This window comes from Anolis carolinensis, unplaced genomic scaffold, assembly GCF_035594765.1.
Source record: "Anolis carolinensis isolate JA03-04 unplaced genomic scaffold, rAnoCar3.1.pri scaffold_10, whole genome shotgun sequence".
Taxonomy (NCBI): domain Eukaryota; kingdom Metazoa; phylum Chordata; class Lepidosauria; order Squamata; family Dactyloidae; genus Anolis; species Anolis carolinensis.
In genome coordinates this window covers 10,015,360-10,024,981 of record NW_026943821.1, presented here as the reverse complement: position 1 = coordinate 10,024,981, position 9,622 = coordinate 10,015,360, and the positions used below count along the sequence as shown (strand labels likewise).

At 39.6% G+C, this 9,622-nt stretch overlaps 1 protein-coding gene across 4 annotated transcripts; it reads right to left on the bottom strand.

The window, feature by feature from the left end:
- Positions 1-237: 237 nt before the first annotated feature.
- Positions 238-9,384, bottom strand: LOC100552336 (cytochrome P450 2G1). 4 transcript variants are annotated; one of them, XM_062962113.1, is made up of 10 exons: positions 8,025-9,384; positions 5,274-5,569; positions 4,107-4,269; positions 3,874-4,023; positions 3,522-3,682; positions 2,839-3,015; positions 2,310-2,451; positions 1,910-2,097; positions 1,588-1,729; positions 238-819 (listed from the first exon to the last, which is right to left on the bottom strand). In XM_062962113.1, exons 2-10 carry the CDS (start codon positions 5,454-5,456, stop codon positions 632-634), a joined length of 1,494 nt encoding a protein of 497 aa, XP_062818183.1. In that variant the 5' UTR covers positions 5,457-5,569; positions 8,025-9,384; the 3' UTR covers positions 238-631. The 4 variants fall into 4 exon arrangements, with proteins under 4 accessions (XP_062818183.1, XP_062818182.1, XP_003222946.2 ...); XM_062962112.1 differs by lacking the exon at positions 8,025-9,384 and adding an exon at positions 5,811-7,058; XM_003222898.4 differs by lacking the exon at positions 8,025-9,384 and having other exon boundaries at positions 5,274-5,803.
- Between the last annotated feature and the right edge of the window lie 238 nt (positions 9,385-9,622).

Here is a 9,622-nt window from a genome sequence, read left to right as displayed (position 1 = left end):
AGTGATCTCTGGTACAAGGAGGAACTATGACAGAGCCTTGCATGTAGGTATTACATTGGAAATCACTCATGGAAGAGAAGGGAACTCTCAGTCAGCTGCTGCCCCACAAATAGGGATTGGAACTGTATTTTGGTCACAGGACCTCTTATGGATATAAAACTCCATAGATGCTCAATTCCCATTATACAAAATGTTGTAGTAAAATGATGTCCCTTATATAAAATGACAAGATCAAAATTTAATTTTTGGATTTTTAATTTATTTTTAAAAATATTTTCAAGCTGTGGGCGATTGAAACCATGGATAGAGAGGGCCAACTATACTTTGTAGCTGTGGAATTAAGGTGATTTCAGATGAGATCATTTTAAGGCATCCTCAATACTTTATAAACACTTAACTCAACATACATTCATAAAATTCAAGAGGCATCCTCTTGTGATTTCTCAGAAAGCAGAAAATGCTGGAATTGATCAAAGCCATCCCTGTTGCCAAGCCGTGATTTTAATAGCAGCTTATACCACAAACTCAAATGTGTGGGTGAAATATGAAAGATTTTTAATCAACCTATATGTAAGAGCCTCTTGTGGACTCTTGGAATGCACCTTATGCAAAAGCTCCAGGCAAAGTGGTCTCATGCTCGGCGTGGGATGATGGAGAGCTGGTATAAGGGTGCAATGGTGGCAAAACCACACTCCTGAGGAGTGATATCAATGTCTTCGGGGGGCACAAGGGACTTCAGATAGAAACTCTGCAGGATGGTGGTGAAGAAGATGAAAAGTTCCATACGGGCCAATGATTCACCCAGACAGATCCGTTTCCCTGAAAGTAAAATATGAGGATTTCTCAGGAGGTAGGTCTTTGTGATCAGATGCAGCCTATTTGTTCATAGTATCTTTGGATTTTTATGGACTTTCCCCCTTCAACCATCAATCTCTTTGTCATATTTCCTTCGTATCCTTGCTATTGGTTTCATTGATCATTTGGAGATTCCTAGAGTGTAGTTTCTCTAAATTCCAAGGCATTCAGACATATTTCTAAATGTGTCAATCCTGAGGTTAAGGATTCTCACCTATAGAGCTTCTTGTAAGTAGAGGTGCACTTCTTCCCTCATTTTGTTCTCAAAGGAAGCAATGAGTATTTTTTGCTACTTTTCCGCATTTCAAGAAAGTCCTCAAAACACCTGAATACCACTTATTCTGTGCAAAATTTGCATGGAGATTTTTTTAATGCAAAAAAGATGATCTGTGCAGGAAACAGCATTTTCTGTACAGAAAATATTGTAGAGAAATTTTTATTGCTTACAGACAAACTTTTTGTGTGGGGAAAAAACATTTTCTGCACAGAATATAATGTTTTGTGCAGAACATGCCACATTTTGCAGAAATATTTTGCACAAAGTAGCAGAAAAAATGGGCACCATGTTATAAAATTATGAAATATAAACAACAAAGTATATGAGTACACAAAGTACACATTTTTACATTTTGTTGGATAATAAAGAGACCCACAGTTACAAGTTGTAAAAGCAATCTAAAAGCAAGCATGGGATATCAAATAAACAAAATTTGTAAATTTAGGGGATTCTACCTGAGGAGAAAGGCACAAAGGCATCATTCGTCTTGAAGCGTCCATTCTCATCCAAGAAGTTCTCTGGGTTGAAAACATTGGGGCTTTTAAACATTGTGGGGTCATGCAAAACACTGGTCAGCATCGGGTAGACTATCATACCCTGGGAAAAGGAAAAGAAAGAACTACGAGCTCAGAACTGCAAAAGTGCAATTTAAGAACAGAGTATATCGTATTGCATTCTTCCACTTTTTCTTCAAGAAAACATTGTAGGGTACAATTATGGTTTGAAGGCAATACTTGCTTAGGCCTCTCCCCTGTCCTGGTTACCCCAATATTGTACCTTAGGGATGAAGTATCCTCTGAATTCAGTGTCACAAGTAACCATGTGGGCCACACTCATAGGTAAGAGATCACTAAATCTCTGTATCTCATGGATGACAGCATCTGTATACGGCATCTGGCTTCGGTCTTCAATGTTTGGTATACGATTATGGCCAATCACTCGATCAATTTCATCGTGCACTTTGGCTGTTAAATATATTTAAAGAAATTCCTTGGGTTTCTAACTCTCAAAGGGAACTGATATTCTATTAATGACAACAATAACACCTTGCAGGTCTTTTACTGCTACTCTATGGTCAACTTCTGGCAGAGATTGACCATAGAGCCCCCTCTGGAAAAACTACAATCAATCAAATCTGCTAATGGGGTTCTGTATATGATATTAAGAACAACAATACCTTGCACCTTAGGATATTTCATTAGAAGCAGGAAGCCATATCTCAAGGTGGAACTGACTGTCTCTGTTCCCCCAAAGAATAGACAAAGGGTGGTGAGCTCCAGGTTCTTGATATCAAATCCACTATCTGGATTCCCTTTTTCCTGATAACAGAAAAGAACAGGATGTGTTACCTATAGTCAGTCCCAGTCAACAAACATAGGTTCTTCAGGCCAACTGAGGTTTCTGAGCATTGTTAAAAAACCACCTCTTTAAAGTACATTGTAATTACCCAAGATATGCATCATTATGGTTGCTTACAACAATTTGGAAAGTTTAATTGGTTTGTTGCTTGCAAATGTTAAAGGGCTTCCCTCCCTTGTGATAGCAGAGCTCAACCTCTATTCTGCTGTGCATCCCCATTCTGATTGCAAGCAATTATGGTAGGTTAAATATCCCATCTCCTTGAGTGAGAAGGAATAAGCCCCTAATTTCAGGAGTATTGGACCCGTAATATAGAGCCCCACCACCTTCATGCACCAACAATGGACCTTTTCTATCTGAATGAGAAAGGAATCGATGAAGTCGCGTGGGGAGTTAGAATCAAGGGTCTCTTGGTTCTTCTTCACTCTCTTGGCAATGAAGAGCCTCAATTCTTCCAAAATGTGATGTACCCTGCTGTGGGGCCCTGGAAAGTACTTCAGGAAGCTGACATATATATCATAAAGCTGCACAAGGAGAGAAACCATGCTTAGCGAGATATCTGCCACACTGCTATCAACAGTGATTCCTTAGTTTGTTTTAGAAGGATCTCTAGAGCTAGAAAGAAAGGAGACAGCAGCATTGGAATCTTGAAACTTGGGTCCGAAAAGCAATTTGATTGTGACTCAGCTTCCCTTAATAACAAGGATGGAGGAATAGTAAGGAACAAGAAATCTGAATCAACACAAGTGAGGACAGTAAAAGGTGTATTATAATCAGAAAGAAACATGTTGTGGGAAGAAGTAGGGGAAAGAGAAAAAACACTCATGATGAAAGTGAGGAAGGATAGTGAAAGAAGAAAACACCTGGATAGGAGATGGGGCTAAAAATTCCATATAGGTACGGAAATAGTTGAGGGGAGATGAAATTTGGTAGCTGAGAAGAGAAGAACATCAAGATAGCAATGAAGACCAGTGGCTTTCTAAACAATTTTAAATTGAACATTACTTCAAAGGAAGTCGCTGAGGTGTACCTGGGACCAGGTGGAGCTCATTTCCTGGAAAGCGTTGTGTATCATCTCCATGAGGGACTGGAATTCCTTGTCCTCATAGTCAAAGCGATCCCCAAAAACAATAGAGCAAATGATGTTGGAGACTGCACGGCTGAGGAAAGAGCTGGGTTCAAAGGGTTTTTCTGCAGTACAGCAAAGGAAATGAATGAAGAATCATTTCAGAGAAGGTCCTTCTGTTGTCAGGAATAGGACCCCAATGGACACTTTGTCCACTACATGTTGGAGAAAGGAAGCTGTAAACCTTCCTGCTTTAGCAATTGTGGTACTTTCACTGAACAGAATGAGTCCAGCCTGCCTTTGGTCCCTCTCTTACCCTTTGTTTTCTGAAATTCCTCCAGCAGAAATTGGGCCTCCTCTTGAATTCGTTCCTCAATAGACTTTCTCCCCATTCCAAAATTCTTCAAAATGGTGAGAGAGAAACGGCGCAGTTGCTTCCATCGTTCTCCATTGGCAAAGACCACCCCTGAAGGAAACAGGAAAGAAATGACAGGGTAATCAGAAGAAGAAACGGGAACAATAATTGCAAAGACGATTGAGATGGCTCACCATATTGTTGGAAGGTCTGCTCGAATATAGGCGTGGTAATCCTTCCACTGAACTGTTCTGCCTTGTCTATTAGGGCCTCCTTCACAGCATCATGTCCACATAAGACTAGAACTGGACGTGATCCAAAATAGACGGTGAAAACAGGGCCGTATTTGTCACGAATCTGTAGGGACAAAATTCTCTTGTTTGGGTATGCATTTTAATAGTGTCCCTTGAAGTGGATGGATTTTCCTCATTTGGGATCAAGTAGCACATTTCACAGTATACTGACTTAATACAGAGTTTTGTTTTCAGTTTAAAGCAAGGCTTCTCTGTTTTCACACATCATTTTTCTCCTCCAAATCCCAACTTTCTCAAACATTTAGTCACCAAAGAAACACAAAAGGGAGAGTGTGCAACTTATCCTTCTGAAAGAGTTGTGCAGAACTAATACATGGCGCAACAAGCAGAAATAGCAATGCCATACTGCTTTCCATGTTTAAATTAGCCTTTTTCTACTTAAAAAAACTGTTTACAAATACTTCAATGGTTTTGAATGCTAAATATGCACATGCAAGCACATACACACAAAATAACTTTTCTGAAAAACAACAACCTTACTTAAATACCTGGAAACAATTATTTTGTGGATAAAAAATTACGTACATAAAAAACATTTTATCCACCACTCCCAAAATAATTCTTGTCTAGAAATCCATTTCATGTGAAATTTGTGCTTTTTTACCCCAGTTGACATTTTCTTTGCAGTCTATTTAGGTTTCTTAACACATTGTATTTTATAAGAGATGGGCAAGGAAGTAGTGTGCACCAAAGGTTTCTCCAAAGAGCCATATGAGGATTTCAGGAAAAAATTGCTGGAAATTTTGTGCAACCCTTCATCCGATACATGCATTTAAAATTTCGTACGTATTTCTGCACACAATCATTTCCAAAAACACTTGAGAATGTGGAGAATTGGATCACAATACTCATTTCACCCCACAACAGGGAGAAAATTACAGAAATTGTCCTTGTGATCATTTTCTTAGATTTGCCATTATATCCAAAACGCCCAGGATGAATCCCAGGAACAATCACTGTTTTCAGCTATGTTAGTCATACATGATTGTATATACCCAAAAGTTAGATGATCTCTTTTTCATAAAAGTCCAAAAAAATAGTTCATACCTTGAGAAGAGATTTTAAGGTTTCGGATGACTTGATCTGCAGGAAATTCCCAATCAGGGGCAGGGGAGTGGGTCCCGGAGGAAGCTTCTTCTTGTGCAACCGTTTCCTCTTAGATGATAGTAGCAGATAGAAAGAAATGAAGACAACAAGAAAGAAGGTGACTGAAACAGTCCATTCCATCATGCAGGTTGTCACCTGTCGTTCTTTTTTGGCAGATTGAAGACTCTGTTCTCATCTGAGGGAACTCCTCTGGTCTTTTATGTTGGTGGCTGACCACCGCCTTCTGCTTTTCAGACCTGCACAGAGTACAAGTCAACAGTAAGAGCAAGAGAGATCCAACCATTTCCCATTTCACCCACATTTCACACACACACACACACATTCATTCCACTATCCTAAGTTTTCAAATTACATTCTAAGTTTTCAGTACCAATTCAGAATTGACCGGTATGGTGTTTCACCAAATTTGATCAAATTTCTTCAGTTTTACAGTTAGTCATTCAATATCTAAATAGTTTATCATCAAGAAGGTCATACCCCAGCCACCTTTGGCTTCTGAACCTGATCCAGGAATGAACTTTGACCAGGATGAAGCTGATTCTGACATTTTGCCCAGTTCTTCGAGCTCCTTTCACTTACAGCTGCCTGCCGTTGATAGTTCAGATGCTTCCTTAATTGGGAGAGATACTGGAGGTGTTACTCCCATGGACAAACCAGATGTCCAAAGTTCCCCAGAGAACGTGCCCTTCAACCGAGTTTTTGCGTCACCAGAGATCAGAAAAACAAGAGCTTAGAAGGAGTAACCGCTTCACATCTTGAGGGGATTGTGGATAAGAAGATTCCCTTGGGAACTTTTGGGGAATTTGGTCTCCCTTCGTTGGGATCTGATCTTTGTTCTATAAAAGTGCCTTGCACTACAGACAAGTTGCGGTGTCAACGTAGCGTTTTCCTGAGAACACTTCACTGACTCCAGTTCCCTGTTTTCACCAAGCCAAGCCTCCTGTTTCTGGCGGCCAAGCCAAGCCGCGACTCCCATTTTAAACCGGAGTGAATTCACTTCCTTGCCTTGTTCCTGAATCAAGTTTGATCTTCACTTCGTCTTGTTCCTGCTTTGATATTTTCAATCTCCTAGTGACTGGGGATCTTGTTATTCAGCCTCGCTTCTTTGTTGTTCCCCGCTCAAACTTCCCAACACTTTGAGCGTGTTTCGGTTTTAGACTTTGGACAATAATATTGGACATTTTCCTTCATCTTTCTGGACTTATTCATACCTCAGCACAAAGGACTATTTCCCACTCATCCTTTCTGCTTATGCATTCCTGAATTTATATTTGCTTTAATAAAGATATTATATGATTATTGGTCTCTGTCTAGTTTCCAGCGTTCACACTGCCTTGGGGTGCAACAGTAACTTCAAGTGAACATTTACTAAAGCTAGTAGTTATTAAACTCTTAACCCATGGCACAGAATTTGAAGTTATTTCAGTCTATCCAGAGTGTGTTGTTTTACAACATTCTTCTTTATCTGTGGCATGTAATGCAACCTGATTATGTGAGCCCTCCTGCCCCCAAACACACAATCTCTAAATCATGGTATGCGGATATGAATTTGACCCAGTACTCATGACAAACAAGGATCTGCTTAATCATAAATGTTTTGTCTGAATCAGTTCAAATCAAAGTATATTTGTTATCTGTTGTATAATTTCACAAAGTTTAAAAAAGGGAAAGTGGATGGAAGGATCTCGTTGAGATTTTTAAAAGTCAGAAAAAGACAAAATGTTCAAAGGTTAAAGAATTTAGCCTGCACTTGGTTTTTCTTCCTTTCTTGTCTTTCTTGACATCAATTCCTTTTGCACTCTGGTGATGCCAAATGGATGAGTAACTAACAAGACAGCAGAGAGATCCATTGGAGGCATAAAAGCAATCAATGAAGGTCAAAAAGCCAGGAAAAAGAATTGTGTGGTACTAGAAAACTATCCAAATTGGGATCCATGCACTATTATAAATATGATCCATAGCTTGCTGGGGAAATGAAGCTATGATGATGTAATTACAATTTTCTTATTCAATCGCCTAATTCAACAGGTCAGGGTACAGTCAGCCACACCAGCCAAATGCATTCTGAGGCACTGCCAAGTTGGATGATGAAGGATGATGTGTTCAGCTCCATCCTATCAATGAACCATAGTAGGAGGTAGATAGAGGTATCCAACATCTTGAAGAAAGATGGTTGATATGGCTGTAAGCTTCTAAGGTGGCTTTGGGGGACATTTGTGGTTGATGCAATGGTGCAATGGCAGTCAAGGTGGATGGCAAAAGAATCACTCACAAGCAGTTCTTTATAGGAAACAATCTTTATTTAAGTCTTCACAGTAATAAGAAAGCTAATTCTACTGAGTCAACAAAACCCTTCCCATTATACCTCCCGCTCGTCTTTGAAGCTGGTGGCTTCTAAAGGTAGCTTACATTTCAGAGTGCTGGGCATACCCAATCCCATAACAAAAGAAAAGATGGCCCATCATTATCACTCCCACATCTCTATTCCTCAGTTGTCACCCTCCTTCTCTATAGTTCCCAAAACAAATAGAAGAGAGGTATTTCCAGCTATGGCAAATAGGCTCCATGAAACCAATCCTCACTTGTTAAGCAGCATTCACTGCAATTGACAAGAGTCTATTCCTTTGTTTATCAGGAAGCAGTTCATTCCACTATCCTAAGTTTTCAAATTACATTCTAAGTTTTCAGTACCATTTCAGAATTGACCGGTATGGTGTTTCACCAAATTTGATCAAATTTCTTCAGTTTTCAGTTAGTCATTCAATATCTAAATAGTTTATCATCAAGAAGGTAACTGTCATACCCCAGCCACCTTTGGCTTCTGAACCTGATCCAGGAATGAACTTTGACCAGGATGAAGCTGATTCTGACCTTTTGCCCAGTTCTTCGAGCTCCTTAAACTTACAGCTGCCTGCTGTTGATAGTTCAGATGCTTCCTTAATTGGGAGAGATACTGGAGGTATTATTCCCATGGACAAACCAGATGTCCAAAGTTCCCCAGAGAACGTGCCCTTCAACCGAGTTTTTGCGTCACCAGAGATCAGATAAACAAGAGCTTAGAAGGAGTAACCGCTTCACATCTTGAGGGGATTGTGGATAAGAAGATTCCCTTGGGAACTTTTGGGGAATTTGGTCTCCCTTCGTTGGGATCTGATCTTTGTTCTATAAAAGTGCCTTGCACTACAGACAAGTTGCGGTGTCAACGTAGCGTTTTCCTGAGAACACTTCACTGACTCCAGTTCCCTGTTTTCACCAAGCCAAGCCTCCTGTTTCTGGCGGCCAAGCCAAGCCGCGACTCCCATTTTAAACCGGAGTGAATTCACTTCCTTGCCTTGTTCCTGAATCAAGTTTGATCTTCACTTCGTCTTGTTCCTGCTTTGATATTTTCAATCTCCTAGTGACTGGGGATCTTGTTATTCAGCCTCGCTTCTTTGTTGTTCCCCGCTCAAACTTCCCAACACTTTGAGCGTGTTTCGGTTTTAGACTTTGGACAATAATATTGGACATTTTCCTTCATCTTTCTGGACTTATTCATACCTCAGCACAAAGGACTATTTCCCACTCATCCTTTCTGCTTATGCATTCCTGAATTTATATTTGCTTTAATAAAGATATTATATGATTATTGGTCTCTGTCTAGTTTCCAGCGTTCACACTGCCTTGGGGTGCAACAGTAACTTCAAGTGAACATTTACTAAAGCTAGTAGTTATTAAACTCTTAACCCATGGCACAGAATTTGAAGTTATTTCAGTCTATCCAGAGTGTGTTGTTTTACAACATTCTTCTTTATCTGTGGCATGTAATGCAACCTGATTATGTGAGCCCTCCTGCCCCCAAACACACAATCTCTAAATCATGGTATGCGGATATGAATTTGACCCAGTACTCATGACAAACAAGGATCTGCTTAATCATAAATGTTTTGTCTGAATCAGTTCAAATCAAAGTATATTTGTTATCTGTTGTATAATTTCACAAAGTTTAAAAAAGGGAAAGTGGATGGAAGGATCTCGTTGAGATTTTTAAAAGTCAGAAAAAGACAAAATGTTCAAAGGTTAAAGAATTTAGCCTGCACTTGGTTTTTCTTCCTTTCTTGTCTTTCTTGACATCAATTCCTTTTGCACTCTGGTGATGCCAAATGGATGAGTAACTAACAAGACAGCAGAGAGATCCATTGGAGGCATAAAAGCAATCAATGAAGGTCAAAAAGCCAGGAAAAAGAATTGTGTGGTACTAGAAAACTATCCAAATTGGGATCCATGCACTATTATAAATATGATCCATAGCT